Source organism: Muntiacus reevesi, chromosome 20 (genome assembly GCF_963930625.1).
Source record: "Muntiacus reevesi chromosome 20, mMunRee1.1, whole genome shotgun sequence".
NCBI classification, from domain to species: Eukaryota; Metazoa; Chordata; class Mammalia; order Artiodactyla; family Cervidae; genus Muntiacus; species Muntiacus reevesi.
The window spans coordinates 5,799,661-5,822,621 of NC_089268.1; the positions used below are offsets into that span (position 1 = coordinate 5,799,661).

General features: G+C 42.3%; 1 protein-coding gene across 16 annotated transcripts in view; it reads left to right on the top strand.

Annotated features, from left to right (window-relative positions):
- Positions 1-22,961, top strand: part of DST (dystonin) — a 516,002-nt gene that overhangs the window by 254,415 nt on the left and 238,626 nt on the right. For 15 of the 16 annotated variants that reach the window (XM_065912760.1, XM_065912746.1, XM_065912748.1 and 12 more), the window contains 3 exons: positions 5,475-5,564; positions 7,820-7,897; positions 9,813-9,905. In XM_065912760.1, coding sequence (XP_065768832.1) covers positions 5,475-5,564; positions 7,820-7,897; positions 9,813-9,905 — 261 coding nt within the window. Of the gene's footprint in view, positions 1-5,474; positions 5,565-7,819; positions 7,898-9,812; positions 9,906-15,553; positions 16,555-22,961 lie in introns of those variants that run through there. The other variant, XM_065912749.1, reaches the window with a different exon arrangement.

Genomic DNA, 22,961 nt, shown 5'->3' on the forward strand with positions numbered 1-22,961 from the left:
TCTAGCACTATTTATTCAGACAGTTTTCTGTCCCACAGGGAGAGAATATCCAAAATGAGAAGAAAGAATGTTTTATTAAAAAGTGAAAGCGGGAGGTTGAAACTCTTGGCAGTTAGCAGTCATCTGTGAAGGAAAGTTACCAGGCCACGTGTCTGTGACTCAGACATTGGGCAAAATAAAAGGTTTTTCTGTGGCAGCTGAACTATTTCCTTCTTTTTTCACCCCTAATTGATCACATGACTGGTTATTTGTCTAGGACCCTAGTCGCTTTCACTCAGTTCATCCATTACCACTCCTTCCTCATAATACTATAGTTTTTGTTTTGCACAATGATGATATTTAATTTTTAGTTGACATTCTTTTTCTATCTCATTTGTTTGTGGTGAGGAAAATGAGCCATTACTTATAAAGCACTTAAACAGGGTCAGGTCCATTTATGTATTTTTATTATTATTAATAATGGTGCATTTGTTTTATATGGAGCCATGAAGATGAAAATAATGGTATCTTACATTTAGGTAGCGTTTTTCATATCCAGTACTTCTCTGGAACCTGAGAATGACCCCCTGAGACAAGAAAAATAAGCAGTATTCTATGATAAATAATGACTCAGCATGTTTGCAAGCATTACAGAAGCTGATTTGGTCTATTTCTGTATTTCTTCCTAAAATTCTTAGCAGCTTTCCATTTGACATATTTTCTCTTTTAAGTTGACAGTGATTTTTTAAAAATGATGACAGTTTTACTTTCAGATCACAGAGTTCTCGTTCTCTAGTTTGAACTTGAGGCTTTCTGTTTCCCGTCTTTTATTTTGCAGGTGAGAAAACGGAGGCCTCGAGAGGTTGGGTAACTGGTTCATGAGACCCGCAGCAGAGGCACGGCTGAAATCCTTTTTCCCTTGTAATATGTTTTCTCTTTTCCTTACTTGCTTTGCTTGGCTTAATCTTCTTCTTCTTTAAACATGCCTAATTTAATTTTTCTTTATTGTCACATAAATGTGGTTGTGGAAAAGAACATCTTGTGGTGGAAAGTTTCCCTCTTGTCCGTAGTTGGGTTCAGTCTGGCAGAGCAAGTTGTGAAATTGCTTTCATGTGAAATATGTGTTCAGAATCACACCTCATCTTTTAAAAAATTGATTTCTAATTGATTTTTAATTAACTAATCTTTTAAATTTTAATTTAAGTAAATCTGATCTACAGTGTTTTGTTAATTGCTGCTGTATGGCAAGGAATTCAGTTACACACACACACACACACACACACACACACAGAGTTTTGAACAACACCCTTTTCCAAGATGCTCGTCACGAGGTATTGAGTACCGTTCCCTGCGCTGTGCAGAGGACCTTGTTCACCCATCCTGTGTGTTACAGCTCACACACACACACACACACACACACACACACACACACACAGAGTTTTGAACAACACCCTTTCCCATGATGCTCATCACGAGGTATTGAGTACCGTTCCCTGCGCTGTGCAGAGGACCTTGTTCACCCATCCTGTGTGTTACAGCACACACACACACACACACACACACACACACACACACACACACACAGAGTTTTGAACAACACCCTTTCCCATGATGCTCATCACGAGGTATTGAGTACTGTTCCCTGCGCTGTGCAGAGGACCTTGTTCACCCATCCTGTGTGTTGCAGCTCACCTCTGCCAGCCCCAGCCTCCCCCTCCATCTGTCCCCCGTGCTCTTGCCCCGGCAGCCACCAGTCTGTTCTCTGTGTCTGTGATTCTGTTTCTGAAAGTCAGAGTTTCTCAGTTGTGTCCGACTCTTTGCGGCCCCATGGACTGTGGCCTGTGACGTTCTCCCAGCCGTGGGGTTTCCCAGGCAGGAAGCATACTGGAGTGGGTTGCCATTTCCTTCCCCAGGGGATCTTCCCGACCAGGGATCGAACGCGGGTCTCCTGCCTCAGAGGCAGACTTTTCACTGTCTGAACCAGCAGGAAGCCCCGTGTCATAGATCGGCTCATTTGTATCCTATTTCTGATTCCGCGTGTGAGTGGTATCGTGCGGTCTTTGTCTTTCTCTTTCCGACTTACTTCGCTTAGTATGATCATCTCTCGGTGCGTCCATGTTGCTACAAACGGCCACCGTTCCATCCTTGTCAACGGCTGCGTGGTATCCCACTGTATGTATGTACCACACCTTTTTCCGTTCATCTGTTGATGGACATTTAGGTTGTTCCTATGTCTTGGCCACTGATCACACCTCATCTTTAGCCGTCTTGGAGTGAGAAGGACAGAGGAAGTGGGTCTGGATTGAAATGTGGCTCTGGCAGGCATGGGTGGGCACGGGGGGCCAAGAGCGCCCGGCTTTCTTAACGTTGACTGTTCGTTCCTGCCCGGGGCGGGGGCATCCTTCCACTGTCCCTCCTGAAGATGTCAGACCTGCATGACAGAGTTGTCTGTTTTGAGAGATTCGACAGCTGCCTCAGGGTCAAGAGATGCATACTATTGTTTATATAACGTGGCCTCTCATGTTCCTGCTCAGTCTCTCAAGAATTAGTCTGCTCTCTGCTTACACTGGACGTACTCAGAGGAGTGTGTTGATTTAGATGTACACATATGCATGAGATTCACAAGCTTAGCTCTTCTGCCTTGTTTTTTTTTGTTGTTGTTAATTGAAGTGTAATTGACAGATAGCATTATATTGATTTCAGGTGTATGACCTCATGATTTGACATTTGTATGTGTTATAAGATGATCAAAAATTCTAGTTATAATACCATTCAGCACCAGACAAAGTTAACTTTCAGGATTTGGTTTCTTGGCAGCTTTCAAGTATGTGATACAATATTATTGACTACAGCCACCCTGCTGTACTCTGCATTCCCATGTCTTATTTATTTTATAACTGAAAGTTTGTTTCTTTTGATCTCCTTGGCCTGTTTCACCCACTTCCAAGCCCCAACCCTTGGCAACCACCATTCTGTTCTCTGTGTCTATGGTTTTTGTTTTGTTTGCTCATTTGTTGCTTTTTAGATTCCACTTATAAGTGAAATCATACAGTATTTGTTCTCTGTCTGACTGATTTCACTTAGTCTGTTTCCCTCAAGGTCTCTGTTGCAAGATTGTGTTTTTAGTGGCTGAGTAATATTCCACTGTGTACATGTGTCTTCTTTGTCCATTCGTCCATCCATGGACAGCTTGTTTTTAAGTGGACCCTTAGCCTTACACTCACGCTTATGGCTTGCATGAGGCCAAGGCAGTTCTTACAGTGCTGTAATATGTGAGTAGAAAATTGAGTATTAGCACTCATTTCATAAAGCTGCTTGTCTGCACATGTGTGTGTTGTGTATATCATAGATTTCTTCCTGAAAAGATCCCTGGAAATTGGCTATGCAATGTAATTGAGTATTTCAGGAGAATGTCATTTAATGATATTCATTTAATAGAAGGTAAATATTTAATGGAAGGAATAATCTCTTTGTAACTTACTTAGGTATTTATAGATTTTCTAAATAGGACTGTCTGAAATGTGTTATGATGTGCTTCTCTTTTTTTTTTTTTAGAAAAATGAAGTATTTTTAAGCTTGCTTTTACTGTTATATAATTATCTTGTGACACCAAAAAGTCAGCTGATATTCCTTGGGTATTGGGAAATCAAAATAAAAATGTCAACTTGTGAAAATGGGAATACTTGGTTAAAAATAATCTGACTGTTTCAGTTTTGCTGGTAATTTTATAGGTACTATTGGCATTAGTAGTTACTTAAAGCTATTAGGCCTGAGTGTAATGCTTACATTATTTGTCACTAATGATGCATAGATGGGTAAATGAATATTACTTGAATATTAAAAAGTACCGTGACTTAGGCAGAAAATCCCCAAATACTAGTTATAGGAGCTGATAAATTTGATATGAAACTCTGAAGGAAATTTTATTCTTCACTAATTACAAATATTTTCTGACAGTAAATCATACTGTAAAGCATGTAGTCAGTTAAGATAATAAAATTTAGTAGTATTAAAAGTTTTTTTTAATTGAAAGATTTTAAAATTGGGATATCGACTCAATGGACATGATGGGTTTGAGCAAACTCCGGGAGGTAGTGAAGGACAGGGAAGCCCGGCGTGCTGCGGTCCATGGGGTCGCTGAGTCGGACGCGGCTGAGCGGCTGAATGACAACAACTAGTCTACAGTGTCCCAGGAGTTTCTGCTTCACAGTGAAGTGAATCAGCTATATGTATACATGTATCCCCTCTTGTTTTGGATTTCCTTCCCATCTAGGTCACTGCAGAGCAAAATTTAATGGTATTTAAGCTGCTTTTTTAGACCCGAAAGTCTTAGCCATCAGAGGCTTGCTTCCAGCTTCAGTTGCTGTGAAAAGTCGGAAAGTTTTGACCATACTTTGGATCTTTTTGTTTCTTTCTGCTGTTTAGTCACATGACACTTTGCACGTGCAGAGAAGTTTGACTCTTGCGTGTACCACGCAGATGGGGGGCGCGCAGACCTGTTCCACGTGCTGTGGGGGAATGCTGGCCTCTGCCTCTTTCTGGACCCCGTCCTTGGCTCGCAAAGTCGCGCAGCCCAGCATCGCCCCAGGGGAGCAGGCTGGGGAGGGCTCCTGACCTGCTCTCACCGTGTCTGTCCGGCAGAAACTGACAGCCGGCCGGCGTTGCCGGGGGTGTCCCTCTGTGGCTGACCAGCAGCGCTTTGGGGAAGTCTTTGGTGGTTTGAGCTATAAACTAAGAAACTTAAACCAGCCTTGTTATCTGTCAGCTAGAGTGAGTGTGGTTATGCGGTTTATCCCCCGGGAGGGATAAATCAGTGGTTGGGTTTAACACACACACACTACTATATATAAAATAGATAACCAGCAAGGACATACAGGGAACGCTCCTCTGGACTCTGCAATAACCTATATGGGAAAATACTCTGAAAAAGAATCGATATATGTATAACTGAACCATTTTGTTGTGCACCTGAAACCAGCTCAACGGTGTACATTAACTGTAGTCCAATAGAAAATTTAAAAAGAAGCTATTCAGAAAAGAAAAGAAAACCCTCCACCACAGGAAGATTTATGCTGTGCAGAGAAATTTTGAATAGAGGCCTTAAAACCTCGCATATATTTTAAAAAACTTTTAATTTTGAGATAATCATAGACTCACAGGAATTTTCAGAAGGAGTACCTAGAGTCTCATGGACCTTTTAACCAGGCTACATCTCTGGACTTTTAACAAGGGGAGTGTGTGCCTCTGGCATCCTGAACTTTGCAACCCAGAGATCAGGAAGACCAGCGCGGGGCCGGGGGGCTAAACACTCAGCTTGTTAAGTGTCCCCAGCTGCTGGGTCAGGAATCGTGATTCAGGTCAGGGCACCGCCTGTGTAAAATACTGCATGAATGAACGCACAAGGAACGTTTTCTCCTTGTCCACTTTCTTGTTCGGGTATTAAGGATAATCCAAGTTCTATAACCAAAAATTTTAAATTGTGTTTTTATCTGTAGGTTCGAAAACACGTGAACGATCTCTATGAAGACTTGAGGGACGGACACAATTTGATCTCTCTCTTAGAGGTTCTTTCAGGAGACACCTTGGTAAGTTTCAAATTTCATAATTTATTTGGAGGAACGTGTGATCCTTTTTGCATATGACCTAGTATGTTTTCAGCACAAACTGTCAGGTTTTTGCAGCATCCATCTTGTGAGCTGCTGTGAATTCTGCTTGAAAAAAGAGTTCTGGTTAGATTCTGAAGCATTTTCAGACTTTAAATGGTGTGCATTTGGGAGATGGAAACACTCTGAAGACCTTGCTTATGTAATCAGTTCTGTAATTAAAATACTACTGCTGTTCTTCTTTTTTACCTGGGTTTTTTTGTTTTTAATGCTTAGCAGAATTTGGATGCATACTATAACCCCCTATTAAAAGACTCAGCAATAGCAAGGAAGTAAGCAGCGCTTTCTGACAGATGGTCTAACCCCCTCCGCAGGTGTCATCTCCTCTTCTGTGAACCTCCCTCTCCCTCTCGGCTACCCGGTCTCCTTCATTATGCTCTGTTCATGCTCTTCTTTTCATTTCTGGTCTGTCTTGTGTATTTGCTGTCCTGTCTTCTGTCTGTTGTATTCACTAGCCAAGGGAGCGAGATTTTTTGAAGACCTTACGGTTGGTGAGTGCCTCGGAAGCATGCGAATATGAACAGCATGAGGATGTGGAGGATGAGGATAAGGGGGTAGGTGTCGCCCCCGTAACTCTACTAACCTAGCCAGTACAGTGCGCTGATCGCTAACACCAGAGAGTAACCCATGGCTTCTGGCTCCTTTTTAGAGAATGGTACAAAGGCCTAAAGACCCACAGGGAGGTGGATGTGTGTGGACCAACAGATTGGACAAAGGACATATTTTCTCTTTAAATTTATTTCTGTGTCTCTATGCACTGCATGGTATTTGAACATATGTGCTTAAACTATAGGAGAAGGAAGTGGCAACCCTATAGGATGGCATCTGAGCTAAAGAAGTTTATATACCTTTTGTATAAGTGTGAAGGTTTACAGTTACAACCAGCCTGCTGATTTTTATGCACATCAGTTCCATTTTCAAAATTGATATTTCAGACATAACTGCTCATTGCTTTCTTGGAAGGAACGTATGGACATTTATTTTATATTTAAGACTATGCCTTAAGTCACGCCTATTGGCAGTCGGTATTAGATAGACATTCTCTGCCTGTCTTATCTGTCTCATTTTATTTGGGGAGGATGTTTTAAATGCTAGGTCCTGACAGAGCTTTTTAACTCCCATGACACTCAGTCGACTGAGCCTACCTCTGCAAGACAGATGCGCTTCTTTGGTCATCATATCCCCAGAGCCCCCTGTTTTCACTGGAACGTATGTTTTGTGGATGCAGTGGGGATTCATCACCTTCATTTCTCCTGTTATATGGGATTATTTTCCCCGTCTGTGGTCCACCGTCTGTTTTATTCTGCTGCCTTTGGCTTCAGCAATCTATTCACGTTTCAGCTCAGCTCTCAGTTTTCTTTTTATCCCTTTGGAAGATTTTGTGTGGTCAGTTATCAGCTCCATTCTTTGTATTTTTGTTGAACATTTTCTCAGCTCTGTTTCCTTATGTTTCCCTTCTGCTGACTTGTAATGTTTCTTAAGGGAAACAACATCAAGGAAAAGAATTACGGTTTGTCAGTTTTCCTGACACAGCATGTCATCACATCCATCCCCAGGCAGCGTCAGACTGTTAAAGTCCAACCGGTTGTGTGCAAAAACGAAAATAAAATAAAGAGGAAATATATTACATGGCTTTAATTGCTTTTCTCTCTCCTGTATCATGGCTAAGTAAACCTTTACTGCCTTTCTCCTTCTTGGTGGTTTTTATACTAACTGCATGCTACTTTACCTCATTTTCATTAACATGCCATACATGTATAATTAAAAAACCCTCTTGAGTTAGAGTTTATTAAGAAGGCAATTGGGGAATGGTATTTAATTCTTTGAGTGCATCCATAGCTAAATAATTGTAGGCTAGACTTGTAGTATAGTGAATATGAAATGTCTATATTCTGTGGTACTTTCTCTTTTCCTTTTGTTTAAATAAAATATTTGTAGTAAAGGATCTATTTAAGTAAAACATGCTCAGAAAAATCCCTAGCTTACATTCAATCTCAGGTAATTCAAAAAAATTAAAATATCATTAAAAATTTAATGGATTTGCCCAAACAGTAAATACCGTTTTGACAATATGACGAGCATAAAGTGTTTTTATATAGGATATTCAGTATATTTAGCATGGTCAATGGTGTCAGAAAATATAATGTTTTTTATACCCTGCCTTTTTCTCTTCTTAGCCCAGAGAGAAGGGTCGGATGCGTTTTCACAGACTCCAGAATGTACAAATTGCACTTGACTATTTGAAAAGACGCCAGGTATGATGTTTGAATTTCAAAGCTGTAATCATATAATACGACACTTGTGTGACTGAATAAATCTGCATAGGTCTATGACAGGGAATGAACAGGTTAAATTTGACTTTGAGTTAATCATTAACATTTAATGTGATTTAATAATGATTTAATAATCGTTAACAGAGGTTCTCTGGTGGCTCAGACGGGAAAGAGTCTGCCTGCCATGTGGAGACCCGGGTTCAATCCCTGGATCGGGAAGATCCCCTGGAGAAGGAAATGGCACCCCACTCCAGTGTTCTTGCCTGGAAAATCCCATGGATGGAAGAGCCTGGTGGGCTACATACAGTCCATGGGGTTGCAAAGAGTCGGACACAACTGAGCGACTTCACTTTCATAACCATTAAGCTTGTGCTTTTGTGAGACTGATATTTTAAAATATTTTTAAAAGTTTGTCCCAAAGAAAAGAAAATTAATTGTAGCTGTAAGCCCAGAGGAATTGTAAGTGGCTACATTACCATCTGAATAACAGCTTCTGATTTTCCTTCTGTTGGAATTGGAATGCTTTTGCCTGGGAAGTTAACGACATTTTAGTAGCAACAGAATGTTAAGAATGTCAAAGAACAGTTATTAGTAGTGGGGAGAGAATATTCTTTATACTCACTTTACAAAATTGCTTGTTTTTATAAAAGTTTATATAATACTTCAAACTTTGCATATGTTTTTCAAATGTAATAGTGAGGAGGCAGTAGTTCATATTTTATAAGCAGACACAACTGGGTGATTTAGAAGTGGTTAAAAATAAAAACAGTTCTGACAACAGTCTCCAGCTCGCTTGAGGTTTCAGAAGAAATCATGGGAGAAAAGTGAACTCCAAATTGGATTTGATCTTGATTGGGTACCACTGTGATTAAAATGGTATAAGCCAAGTAGCTTATTGGTAGCTTTTCAATTAGTAGAAAAAAGAAGGAGACAGTGAAACTCAGGAGAATTGAAAGTGACTGAAAACTGAGAAATCGGAGGTGGCAACAGTTTTGCTTTTTTATGCAGAGGGAGAAAGAGAAGAGAGGGTAGGGAAGGAAGGAAACACTGTTGTTAGTCCTTCCTTTGGTTTATTAAGAACATCACAGTGCTTTTAGTTACTAAATTCTAGCAAATACTCAGTGCTTACTTTTAAGTGTTACTGGTGTTTGCCTTGCTAGTCTTAATTCTAGTGGAAGCTTCCAGAAGACTAACGGTTAATCATGTCTCCTTGTTGAAATATTTTTGGTAGTGATTTGTCCAGTAAGTAAAATGTTAGGTATCATTCATGATATTTAATTATTTTTCTAGGAAGTGTTAGTTATCATTATTGCATTAATTTATCTGAATGCATAATTTGACAGTTGATAAACTTTAAATCTGGTTATTATTGACATATTATTTTTAAAGTTTTGAACAGTCTCCCAAATGTCCAGTGACTTACATAGTTCCCTATCCTGGTAGCAGTCTGTGATAGACAAATGGAATAATAATGTTAGATTTCTTTTTTACACTCTTCGTGATAGAAGTGTGATCAAATTGTTAAAATTATTTGATGGTTCAGAATAGTTTCCTACTTAATTGTAAAAAATAGCACTTATTTTAAAAAGACAGTATTATTTCTAGTTTAAAAGCTTAAGTAGTTAGGACTTCTCACTTGAACTGTGATTTTGTTTTGACAAGTGTACTTTTAGTACTTGGCGGTAGAAAACAAAGCCAAAATGTTCCTCTGTAATTTGCAGCCTAAGATGAGTGGGTTTAGGGGTAAAACAGTATTTTAAAGGATTATTGGTATTAAAATTATTTAGGCTTCTTTTACATCTGTAATTTAGGTAGGTAAAAATAACTTTTATGTAGGTATAAATAACTCATGTGCTGGTTGAAAAGCATTTGTTTTCTCTCTTCATATACAAAACAGGTGAAATTAGTGAATATTAGAAATGATGACATAACAGATGGGAATCCCAAATTGACTTTGGGATTAATATGGACAATAATTTTGCACTTTCAGGTAAGCCCAGTTTTCTTAATTGTCACTTCTTTTAACCTCATCTCTGGTTTTCAAGTGGTTCATGTGAAGGGTGAATTATGCATTAGCATCCAACAGGGGAAAATAAATTTCAGACTTTCTCTTTTAATTTAGTTTTTTATTTTATATTGATGTGTAGTTAATTTACAGTGTTGTGTTAGTTTCAAGTGTATAGCAGATTGATTCATAGGCATGTACGTATATCCATTCTTTTTCAGATTGTTTTCTCATATAGATTATTACAGAATTTTGAGTAGCGTTTCCTGTACTGTGCAGTAGGTCCTTGTTGATTATTTATTTTATGTTTGGTAGTATGTATCTGTTACTCCCAGACTCCTAAATTTGTCTGTCCCCCCCTCCCCCCTTGGTAACCATAAATTTGTTCTTGAAGTCTGATTCTGTTTCATAAATAAGCTCATTTGTATCAGTTTTTTTTAAAGATGCTACATATAAATGATATGAGATTTGGACTTTGTTTCCTAAACAGTATGTTTGTATTGTTCCCCTTCCTGTTGTTGAAAAGCTATTAGAATGTTTTTAGAACAGTGCTTGTAATCTCAAGAGTTGAAAGACAGAGATTCCCTTTTATTGAATGTAGACATTTTTTTGGTTTATTGGCCAACATTACCTGATTTAGATACATCAAAATTTGATGACTCAATTCCGGCTTGGAGTGGATTTCATTGATACTACAGTTTCTGAACTGCTCCAGCTTTCTCCTGGTTTTATAGACTCTAGGTGGCAGTGTTGTTCTCATAAAGAGATTTCCTACGTTGGAATCTGTGTTTCCTGTGGAGTTGTACTTTCTCAGACTAGATTTAAGGAGAATAAATGGGAATTTATTGCTATGGATTATTATCTAATTACCAGTGCCAGTAAAAGGCTGCTTTTGGTCCTTTGATTTTTGTAAAATGATGCATTAAAAAAATAGTCTTCATTTGATTGAAGGTGAGTCCTACTTTTGGCGCACGCTTTGGTTTATCAGTCCCTTGGGTGACCGCGGAGCATCTTACGTGCAGCGCGCAGAGCCTGGCTGCGGCGGGCACATGGCCCATCCGCTGACTGATGGCTGTGCGGCGGGCCTTGGGGGAGGAAGACACGGCTTGCCGGCTTCAGAGAGGAGCTGTGGTTTTGACCACATCTTGGGAGGAAGAAGACTTATTTCTAATATTTAAAACATTTGAGTGGGATACAGGGTTTGTAGGGGAATGGTGGAAATAATGTTTGGGAACAGGCTAAATCTGGCATATATGGACAGCTCTAGGAAGTAGAGTCTTACAGGCTCCAGGACTTGGGTCAGCAGCAAAGGTGTAGCACTAGAAAATCAGAGGAGAGGACCCAGGTACCGGGACCCCAGGTGACTGGGCGTCAGCCGGCCAGCCGATAGAGCAGCTAGTACAGATATATTAGGCAAATGTCGGCTCAGCGGGGCTTGATGACTGGGAACTGGAGTCAGGGACCCTCATCACTAGAGGCCCCATCCTTAGGGGGCCTGGCGTACTGAGCAGGGCAGAGTTTGGGGTCTGGCTCCAGACCCGAAACCTTGTTAGCAGAACAGGTGAAGTCTAACTAGAATGGGCCAAAAAGCAGAATTCACGTGGAGTTGCTCAGCAACTTTCCCAGGGATCCAGAACTTTTAGGGTTGAAACTGCAGGAGACCTTTAGAAATAGCCCCGTTGTTACCGGCAGTTGATGGTACAGTCTGTGTCTGGAGTTTGAATGGCAGAGTTGGGGAGCACCCAGGCTCTGGAGAGAGGCACAGCTGAGTGTGGTTGTCAGTTCTTTTATCTGTGGCCGTGAAGACATTGACCAAGTCACCCAACCGTCCTGTGCCTGCAAAATGATGTTTTAGAACTATATGTGGACTCCGGTAAAATAAACAAATGACCACAGGCTGCATCAAGGAGATGAGTGGAGACGTGGAGGTGGTGCTCTCAGACGGGATGTTAAAGGCCAGGGCTTGGGTGAGGAAGAAGAGGTGAATCCAAGGTGGTGTAAGGATGGACCTGGTGACAGGGTGTGTGTGTGGGGTTAAAGATGCCGCTGAGCCGTGAACCCAGGAGATAAAAAACCAGCAGACAGCCTGGGGAGGTGGAGGTGAGGGGAGAGGGAAAGGCCACGGCGTTGGTGGGCTTGACGTGCTGGGGGTCCCCCGACTTCTGTCTGCCAGGCAGCTGGAGATGCGGGCGGAGCGGAGCCGGGGAATCAGAGGTGCCGCCGATGAACCTGGGGGTCTCCAGAAAGTGAGGGTCCTGGGTCTCTCAGAGAGGAGGGGCTTTCAGGGGGGCCGGTGAAGAAGAGCAGAGAGAGAGAGGATGGAAGTTTGGGGGCGACCACGATTGGGGCGCGGGGAGACCATCCACCTGGGGACAAAGAAGGAGCGGGGTACCTGGCCCGCAGCTGGCCGGCGTCGGTGACGGCCTGCTTTCTCTCTAGCCCCTTGCCGGTCCTGCAGCACCCCCTCACCTAGCTCTTTATTCACATTGAGAAGGATTCGTCACCCCGGATTATAGTTGGTTTTTACCAGAACTCTCCTAATAGAGAGAAACATGGACTTTGTTTCTTGTTGTAGATACAAGAAAATGTAGCATTGATGAAACCAGGGGAGGAGAATTTCAAGTAGAATGGAACAGTGGGCAGCGTGGAATGCCCCCAGAGGGTCTGACAAAGTGAAGAGTGAGTGCAGGTTAGTAGTTTTGTCTAGGAAGACCCCGGGGGTTTGGGGGAAGGTCCCCTCAAGTTCCTGAGAGCAGAAACCAGAAAGTAACAGACCGAAATGTAAGTGGTTGGAAATTAGAGGCAATGTGTTTAGACCCTAAGTTGAAGGAAATGGAAAGCAAAGAATCATTCAGAAAAGAATTCTGTATTAAGTGTCTTTGGAGGAAAGAAGAGGACCAGCCAAAAAAGTGCCAACATAAGTTTTGTTTCTTTTTTTAAATTTATTTTTTGTAGAAATATAGTTGATTTGTAATGTCATGTTAATTTCTGCTGTACCCCAAGTGTTTCAGTTTTACACACACACAGACACACACAGTATTTTCCATATTCTTTTCTATTATGGCTAATCACAGGGTTCTGAATATGGTTCCATGTGCTGTACAGTAGGACCTTGCTTATCCGTTCTATATATGATAGTTAATGCATGTGCTAATCCCAGACTCCCAAGAGTTTTGCTTCTAGTGTGATCCTGTGGCATATTTTAGGAAATCCAGTGTATTTTAGGACCTGAATTACAAGATATTATGACTGTTAGATTATCACCAGTATTTAAAAATTAGACCAAGGTTTAAAAATAATAAATAAATAAATAAAAATTAGACCAAGGTTTATTTAAAATGGAACATTTCAATGTTTTGAAGTATAAAATATAAAATATAAACATAATATTACTATATTATTTATAGTATTATAAATATAAAATATAGAATTTCAATATGAAATAGAAATGTTCCTTTTTATTTAAAGAAATACTTTTAGTCCTATGATAATTTAAGATCAGAATGATTTTACTTGTTATGCCAAGACAGAAGGCTATTTATAGCAGTGATAATCGTCGTCACTCATCAGTAACTGGGCCTTTTTTCTCCTCTATACTTTACATAAATAAGGGAAGTGATTTCAGAAGACCAATTTATTTATTGATTTAAAAATATTTGTTTGAGCATCACAGATTGACTCTCTGTTATAGTTGGGCAGTCTGAAGGCCAAGTGTTGCCAGTACAGTAGTCTCCTATTAGTTACCGTATGCTAGGTCCAGAGATACTATGTAACCGACTAGGGTTCTTGGCCTCCTTAATCAATAGCAGTTGGTCAGAGGCCAGGTAAAAAATTCAGGCAGGGCTTTCTGGGAGCTGGTGCCTGCAGCATGGGAAGTGAGAACAGGTTCCCTAGTCCCGGAGGTGGGGTGGGCGCCTTCCTCACGTGGGGTCAGGGTGGGGGCCTGACCGCGGCTTGGGCTGCAGGCGCGGCTCGGGTGGTGCGCCCACCCCCTTGGTGGTGGTGTGTGCAGGGGCACGCGCAGTACCCTGCTTTTGCTCCTGGCCCCTGCTTTTGCTCTGGGCTCTTCAGAAGTGGCAGTTGGGTTTTTTGGTCTCTTTGTATCTTTTGTCCAGAATTTGCCCCAGCTGTGCGTGCCTGCAGTCGGTTTTAGTCCAGGAGAGGTTTGTTCAGGTGCAAGTATTGCAACAAAGGGTCCCAGATCCCAGTCTGTCTCACTCAAATGATGGAAGTGTGGGAGAATGTTTGTAATACTGACTATAATCTGGGCTGCTGAATCTGTCACAGTATAAATAAAAGTAGGGATGTAGAGGAGGGTGTGTTTCGGTAGGATTAGGAAGGTCTTAGAGAATAAAGGAAATTGTCCCTGATGTTGTAGACAGGCTTTGCAAGATGAATGCCGGCTAACCAGGCAGAGACTGAAGTGGAGCCGTTTCTGGGGCAGACAGCAGTGTGCAGTGACCTGAAAGGGGGCAGCTACTGGATTTGGGGGGGCTGGAAGGAAGTGCAAGTCCGTGGCCGTACCTTCGGCGTGTTAGTGCACATGCCAGCCATCATACTTCTAAGTTCTCCTGAAAGATGTCCTAGTGCCAATGAAGACATTGAGAATAAATTCAAAACAAACCAGCCTGAAGCTTTATTTTTACCAGCTTGGCTTCTGGGATATAATTCTTTTTTCTGCTAGAGATTGTTTAATTTCCTCTTGAAATGATTAAGGAAGACCTCACCATGCAGGTTTGTTATTGACAATTATCAGCCACATTGCTAACTTGACTATTTAATTAAATATTTTTATTTAGAAAAACATGAGTTCCATTTTTGGATCGGTCTAAAGACAACCTGGAGAAAGTCAGTTGTCAATTTTTTTTTTTTTTTTTTTAGTCAGCTGATTTCAGCTTTTGTGTAAGACTAGTCATATGATACTAATTTCCTTTTTACCATATCAGTGACTCAAGTCTTAGAAAGAGGCACACCTTAGGTCATCAGGCTCCATTCTGATTTATAATTTATGCAGCACAGCCCTGGTAAAACTGCATAATATTTAACTAGGGTACAACTACAAAGGTTACATGTGAAGTTCAACTGCCTTAATTCATGTGTAAGAACACACGGGTGTTTCTTTTGGCTAAGTGTTCCAAGCTTGAAATCATAAAATTTATCAAGCTACTCATATGAAAATCCTAGTGATCACAGAAAGAGAAATGGCTTGGAAATTTGTCATATGAAAAATATGACAAGCTATTTAAAGGGATTGATTTTAGAAATGATTTGATTAGAGTGTTTTAGGAATTTAACATGTATTATCTCTCCTTCAGCTGTTGAATCACCCTGGTGTTTTTTTTTTTTTTTTTTTTGTTTTGTGGTTGCTGTTTTTGAATGAGTCTTAATACAGTTTATAGAGGTTTCTGAGCCTAGTTTTTGGGACAAGTGCCAACATTAGTTTATGTTTCTTAAATAAAAAAATTATACAGTCAGGAGTCTCTGAAACTAAAGCTGAAAGGCACTTTGGAACTAAGTTTGAAAGGCACTTTGCTAAACGTCTCCTGACTGGTATTTGCTTTCTGTTTGCGCTCAGATTTGTCACATTGCCAGTGGTTCCAAAGGTTAGAGCAGACTTGGGTAGTGTAACTGCATTTCAGAAAACTGAAAGGAAAGCGAGGGTCAGAGTGTTTTTGTGCAGCAAGGCTAAGGGTTTGCCTTGGAAGCTCATCAGGATGTCATTTGACAGTGAGCAGTGATGTTTGTCTAAGAGGATTGGCGGTCAGAAATAAGCCACAGCGTCTAATGAGACCCGGGGCCGGCCGGGCGGGATGCCACAGCGTTTCTTGCGGGTGCCTTTCTCATGAGCAAGATGGCCTCACGCTGAAAAGGATGGTCATGAAGCCTGAGGGGTTAGGCTGTGTGGAGATCTTTTGAAATGAGGGACACTGTGCAGCTGTGAGTTTCTGCAAATCCAATGGGGAATGTCTGTGGATGTGTCCGAGCCGAGAAAGAAGAACAGTATCTGGATCCTGCCAAAACTCCTCTGAGACCTGAAAAGTACTCTGCTGGAAGAGGAAAATACTTTAGAAGGGACCTGACCCAGAAAGCAGCGGGTGACACGGAGTCAGGAGGGCCTCGGCTTGATGATGAAGGGAAGAGAAGCTCCCACCCACTCTCCGGGGGGCTGGCGCGGGAGCGGGGGGCCAGCCCCGGCCTCACTCTGCAGGCAGGGGTCCAGCCTCAGACGGCGAGCGGTCAGCATCACCCAGGGGGCCCTTCTCAGCACCAGGAAACCCAAGTCAGAGTCAGCAAACCAGAGGAAAGGGTTTCAGAAAGAGACGGCACCCCCTACCATGCAAAGAGGAAGGACCACTTTGATGATGTCAACACAAGAAAAAGAACATTCCAGAGAAAAACGGGTGGTTTTTCTTTACAAAAGGCAGCCAGCTTAAGTTCCATTCACTGTGGTACAGAGAGATCACTTGAAAAAGATGAGTTTTCTGAAGATCCATCAAAAAATGACAGTTATATTCAGGAAAAGCAAAACACGCAAAGATCTTGTCTTCAGGAAGCACACCATTTCCAGGTTGGAGAAAAGAGGTGTCATTCCCTGTGTGATAGTATGTCCTTCCCTTCCAAGGACACGAAGGAGGTAAGTGCAGCCGGCTCCTGAGTTTGCCCTGGAATCAGGGCTCCAGGTGCGCACAGCTGCTGGAGGCCCTGCAGTTTGTCTTTTGTAGATGCTCTCTTTATGTTCATCTCTGTGAAAGCTCTTGGTGTATTTCACTAGGTTGGATTGTGATTTTATTTTTTGTGATGCATTCTTTAATCATGACTTTATTTCAAACCCTTTACATTTTTGTTATTATTGGAAGACTTGGCACGTCTTTTGAATTTCTGTGTTAATGTTTCCTGTTTTTTCCAATGGTATAGCCTTGGCAAACAATAGTTAAATAAAAAAGACAGTTTTGACAAGACAGATGTAAGGAGGAGACGCTGCAGTGATCAGTCAGTGTGGGCTTGCTGATCCATAAGTTTGATTGCGGATACAAAAGGCAAACTCCAGTTGTCTGTGTCCATCCATAGGGACTCTCACATACCTGCTTTCAGTACCGTGTGTGTGTTTGTGTGTTGGGGGCAGCAGGCACAGATGAAACTCACCAAATCTGTTCTCTCTGATACATGAGTTCCTCCCCAGCCAAGTCTAAAATCAGAACTCACTTGGGCAGCGGGTCATAGGAATTTGCTTGTGACTCAGACTGCCAGGAAGTTGCAATCTTTATTCCTAACACAGATATTTGGCATTAGACAAGGTTACTTCTCTGGGATTTTTACTTGTCTTTAAAATGTAAAATATTGATACACTTGCCTGAGAAGCACATCACCCAAGCAATGTCCTACACATATTAGTAGTTGACAGTTGATGAGTTTTTCTTTCAGCTGTTCCTGACTTTGCCTTTTAAGAAAAAATCCAGAAATAAGAGGTAAATGTGATACATTTATCTGTATGTGCCACATTCGTGGCGAAGTCATTGTGCTGTCGGGTAGATTCTTTGCCCAGGGACCAGATGAGCTTTATTCAGGCCAGTGTGCTGGTCATCATTGGCTTCCGCTGGTCCTCCTGGAGCTGGCTCCCTGTTTGCATCCACCCCCATGCCTTGTCAGTGTTACGTCATGCTTTCTGTTTACATTTTACCATGGTGACGTTGAAACAGAAAGCATCCGGTCTAGTCCGTTATCTGTGTAGGTCTGACATGGAGGTCAGTGTGAAAGAAAGCTGCTTGATTGCTGTGTGTTTATGAACGTAACCACTTGCTTTGCTCACATATGTTTTCCATCTGTTCTTGTTTTTTTTTTTTTTTGCACAATTTGGCTTCAAGTAAGCCTTACATGTTTTGATGAATGGAAACTTGAAATCTGTTTCTTAAGTGGTACATAAGCCTCTTTTCCCCCCTTGTGTTATCTTCGTGCTAAGGACTTTACCCCCTTCTTCCTACACTGTGTAGCTAATGATTTTTGAAACTTCAGTGGAAAATACATGTGAAAATAGGTCATAAACTTGTCAATCAGATTTGTTAAATATTTGTGATATGGAGGTACTTAACAAAGCTCACATCTTCTATGGGAATGCCAAATGGAATAGTCTTATTTTTTCACTTTTTAAACAATTTTTATTTTATACTGGACTGTAGTTAGTTGTCGCTCAGTCGTGTCAGACTCTGCGACCCCATGGAGCCTACCAGGCTCCTCCCTCCAGGGGATTCTCCAGGCAAGAGTACTGGGGTGGGTTGCCATTTCCTTCTCCAGGGGATCTTCCCAACTCAGGGATCGAAGCAGGATCTCCCACATTGCAGGCAGACGCTTTAACCTCTGAGTCACCAGGGAAGCCCACCTGTTGAGCTGTTTCAAGTCCTGAAAGATGATTCTGCGACAGTCCTGCCTCAACATGCCAGCAAATCTGGAAAACTCAGCAGTGGCCACAGGACTGGAAAAGGGCAGTTTTCATTCCAATCCCAAAGAAAGGCAATCCCAAAGAATGCTCAAACTACCACACAATTGTATTCAACTCACACGCTAGTAAAGTAATGCTCAAAATTCTCCAAGCCAGGCTTCAGCAATACGTGAACCATGAACTTCCAGATGTTCAAGCTGGTTTTAGGAAAGGCAGAGGAACCAGAGATCAAATTACCAACATCTGCTGGATCATCGAAAAAGCAAGAGAGTTCGAGAAAAACATCTATTTCTGCTTTACTGACTATGCCAAAGCCTTTGACTGTGTGGATCACAATAAACTGTGGAAAATTCTGAAAGAGATGGGCATATCAGACCACCTGACCTGCCTCTTGAGAAACCTATATATACAAGTCAGGAAGCAACAGTTAGAGCTGGACATGGACCAACAGACTGGTTCCAAATAGGAAAAGGAGTATGTTAAGGCTGTATATTGTCACCCTGCTTATTTAACTTCTATGCAGAGTACATCATGAGAAACACTGGGCTGGAAGAAGCACAAGCTGGAATCAAGATTGCCAGGAGAAATATCAAGAACCTGAGATATGCAGATGACACCACCCTTATGGCAGAAAGTGAAGAGGAACTAAAAGCTTCCTGATGAAAGTGAAAGAGGAGAGTGAAAAAGTTGGCTTAAAACAACATTTGGAAAACTAAGATCATGGCATCTGGTCCCATCACTTCATGGGAGATAGACGGGGAGACAGTGGAAACAGTGTCAGATTGTATTTTTTGGGACTCCAAAATCATTGCAGGTGGTGATTGCAGCCATGAAATTAAAAGATGCTTGCTCCTTGGAAGGAAAAGTTATGACCAACCTAGACAGCATAGTAAAAAGCAGAGATATTACTTTGCCAACAAAGGTCCCTCTGGTCAAGGCTATGGTTTTTCCAGTGGTCATGTGTGGATGTGAGAGTTGGACAGTGAAGAAAGCTGAGTATCGAAGAACTGATGGTTTTGAACTGTGGTGTTGGAGAAGACTCTTGAGAGTCCCTTGGACTGCAAGGAGATGCAACCAGTCCATCCTAAAGGAGATCAGTCCAGGGTGTTCATTGGAAGGACTGATGCTGAAGCTGAAACTCCAATACTTTGGCCACCTGATGTGAAGAGTTGACTCACTGGAAAAGACTCCGATGCTGGGAGGGATTGAGGGCAGGAGGAGAAGGGGACGACAGAGGATGAGATGGCTGGATGGCATCATCGACTCGATGGACATGAGTTTGAGTAAACTCCGGAAGTTGGTGATGGACAGGGAGGCCTGGCGTGCTGGGATTCATGGAGCCGCAAAGAATCGGACATGACTGAGCGACTGAACTGAACTGAGCTGTGATTAGTTGATTGACAATGTTGTGTTAGTCTCAGATGTACAGCAAAGTGGTTCAGTTCTACATTTACCTATAACCATTCTTTCTCAGATTCTTTCCCTAAGGTTATCACACAATATTGATCCCCTGGAGAAGGGAATGGCTGCCCACTCCAGTACTCTTGCCTGGGAAATCCCATGGTCAGGGGAGCCTGGAAGGCTACAGTCCCTGGGGTTGCAGAGTCATGCACACCTGAGTGACTACCACGTCCATTTTCTCACAGAATATTGAGCAGAGTTCACTGTGCTATACAGTAGGTCCTTGTTAATTATCTGTTGTATGTATATTGGTGTGTATATGTTAATCCCAGCTCATAATTTATCCTCCCCCCCTTTCCCCTTTGGTAACCATAAATTTGTTGTCGAAGCATCTGAGCCTGTTTCTGTTTTGTAAACAAATTCATCTGTATAAATTTTTTAGATTCCACATATAAGTGCAATCATATGAGTTTGTCTGACTTACTGCACTTAATATAATAATCTCTAGGTACACACATGTTGACACAAACGGCATTATTTCACTCTTTTTTATGTGAGTAATATTCCATATTATATATATACATGTGTATATATGTATTTATATGCACCACATCTTCTGTATCCATTCATCTGTTGATGAGAGTGTTTAGGTTGTTCCCATGTCTTGGCTGTTGTGAACAGTGTTGCAGAGAACATTGGGTGCATGTATATTTTCACTTGATCTTAGCCAAAAGGCCGAGAAGCGATTGGGTGCACGTATCTTTTCGCATTATGGTTTTCTCTGGATATATCCCCAGGCTTGGGATTCCTGGATCATATGGTAGCCCTATATTTGGTTTTTAAAGGAGCCTCCATTCCATGTTCTCCATAGTGTCTGCACCAATTTACATTTCCACCCACAGTGTAGGAGGGCTCCCTTCTTTCCACACTGTCTCCAGCATTTGTTATTTGTGGACTTTTTGATGAGGGCTAGTCCTTATTTTACCTGAGGATTTTGATGTCTCACTTTGCTGTGGTCCAGATAAAGACTGTTCTGTGGCAAACCGAATTAGACCAACAGCTTGCTGCTCTTTGTCACTGCGTTCTTTCCAGAACCTTGGAGATGGACTCTGCTTAATCATCTTTGGTTAGAACTGTGCATGGCTCTTTATTTTGTATTGGATTCTCCATTTTCCATCAGAATTGGATGGACGTGAGAGCGCTCAGTCCCTTCAATGGCCTGTTAGCCAGCATTTGTTTGCAAGACGTAGTCCCTTCAAAATCTTTTTCATTTCTTCTCTATTTGAGACATTTTTACACTCAGTGTGTAAGGATTGGGCTCAATGATGTTTGAATTAATCTCCAAATGGTATAGTGTACAATTCTTTGAACTTTTCTTCAGCTTAGACTTACTTAAGGCCTCTGCCTTGAACTTCCTGGTTCCTGTGACATTTGTCATTCTTGGTCTAGGTGACCAACCAACCTCCCCTTTAATCTTTGCCCCATCAGCTGACCTTGGGTGGTCCTCCAGGCTCTGGACTTCTGAGAAGGGAGTTCAGCTGGCCCTCCTTGGGCACGTACTGGATGTAAATGTCATGACACGTTATAGCTTTGCCGGGGTAAGGAGGTATAAGTGAAAACAGAAGTATTGCAGAGTTGCATATTGCTTTGGAAGCGGAAAATGCTTTCAGACTCATTGTCTTTTGATCATTCTTAAGAACTGTATTAAATAGGTGAAACAGACAGTTCCTCTTTTCTGGAACTAAGAAATGGAAACTCGGGTTAAATAAGATCCTTAAGGCAGCGCAGTAGATGGGGGTAGCTGAGTTAAATGATGGCTTAGCATCCCACATGAACTGTCAGAGTTGTAAAGGAGATGCTGTGAGCTTGGGGCAGAGGTTAATGTTTCTAAGCTCTGATGTTCTTTGGGGAGGGTGAGTGTTTCCCACAGAGGCAGCTGGGGTGCAGCACGTTCAGGGACAGGGCGTGATGAGCTCAGGGACCCCTTCTTTGTCTGACGCACACGCTCCCTGGACTTGTGACGACGAGCTTGCTGTTGGCCCTTGAGCTGTTCCCACAAAGCTTTCTTCCTCCTTGAGTTTCACAAGTTCTATTTCTTCCCAATCTGTGATGCTGATCTCCACAAAGATGGTTATTTTCTGTCTTTATGGGTGGTTGTTTTTCTAGCTGACCACATGTAAATGTTACCTAAGGAGCTCTTAAGCAGTAAGCTGTGGGTCCAGTGGATAAGACTCTATTCTCCCAGTTGCAGGGGACCCAGGTTCCATCCCCGGTCAGGGAACTAGATCCTACATGCCACAAGTAAGAGTTTGCGTGTTCCAACTGAATGATCCTGCATGCTGCAACTATGGTACAGCGTAGCCACATAAATAAACTAAAAATGTATATATATAGGTGGCTGGATGTTAATTCCAGTGATTCTAATACACTGGATCACTGCGGGCTGGTGACTCTTGACGGTCAGGACTGTGGCCAGGGCACTTGTTTTGTTTCATGTTCTCAAGTGGTCCCTGCGGTGGGGGAGCCATCCCTGGATGAAGCCCTACCCTGGATTTAATGACAGAATTTTTTGGTGAAACGTGAGAACACTGCATATGTTTCAGGCACCCTTTCATGCATTTCATGAAACCACACTAAATCCTGAAAACCAGCACCACCCTCGTCTTCCTCTCATCATGTGTTTTCTGACAAGCGGTGGATCATGGGCCCGGAGGCAGGAGGTGTGAGTTCTCGCCAGGCCTTGCTGCCAGAGAGCCGTGGGCCTTGGATGCATTCTGCGTTTCTCCAGGTCTCGGCTTCCCTGTTCCAGAAAGGAGGATGTGGGGCTGGATGATGGCACGACTATTAATAGGCATGGTGTTTGTGGAGCCCTGCTGCATGCTTGGCACCCCCATGGGGCTGTTCAAGCATCATGAGATGGTTCTGTCATTTGCTCCAGTTATGGACGAGGACGTGGAGCCTCGGGAGATGTGATGACTTGCTCAGGCCACTCTGCTGGGGTGAGGGAGGGCTTGGGTCTCGCCGGGATTGTCTCCAGCTGAACTCAGAGCCGCTGCCACTTACACACTTTCTCCACCTCTTTCAATTCCTGCGAATCCGCAGATTGCACTGCATACCCTTGTGCTGTGTTTTCGCCCCTCCCTCCAGCCCCCTCTTCCTTGATTTCTTTCCCATTTATTCTGGGCCTGTTATATGTGGAACCAACA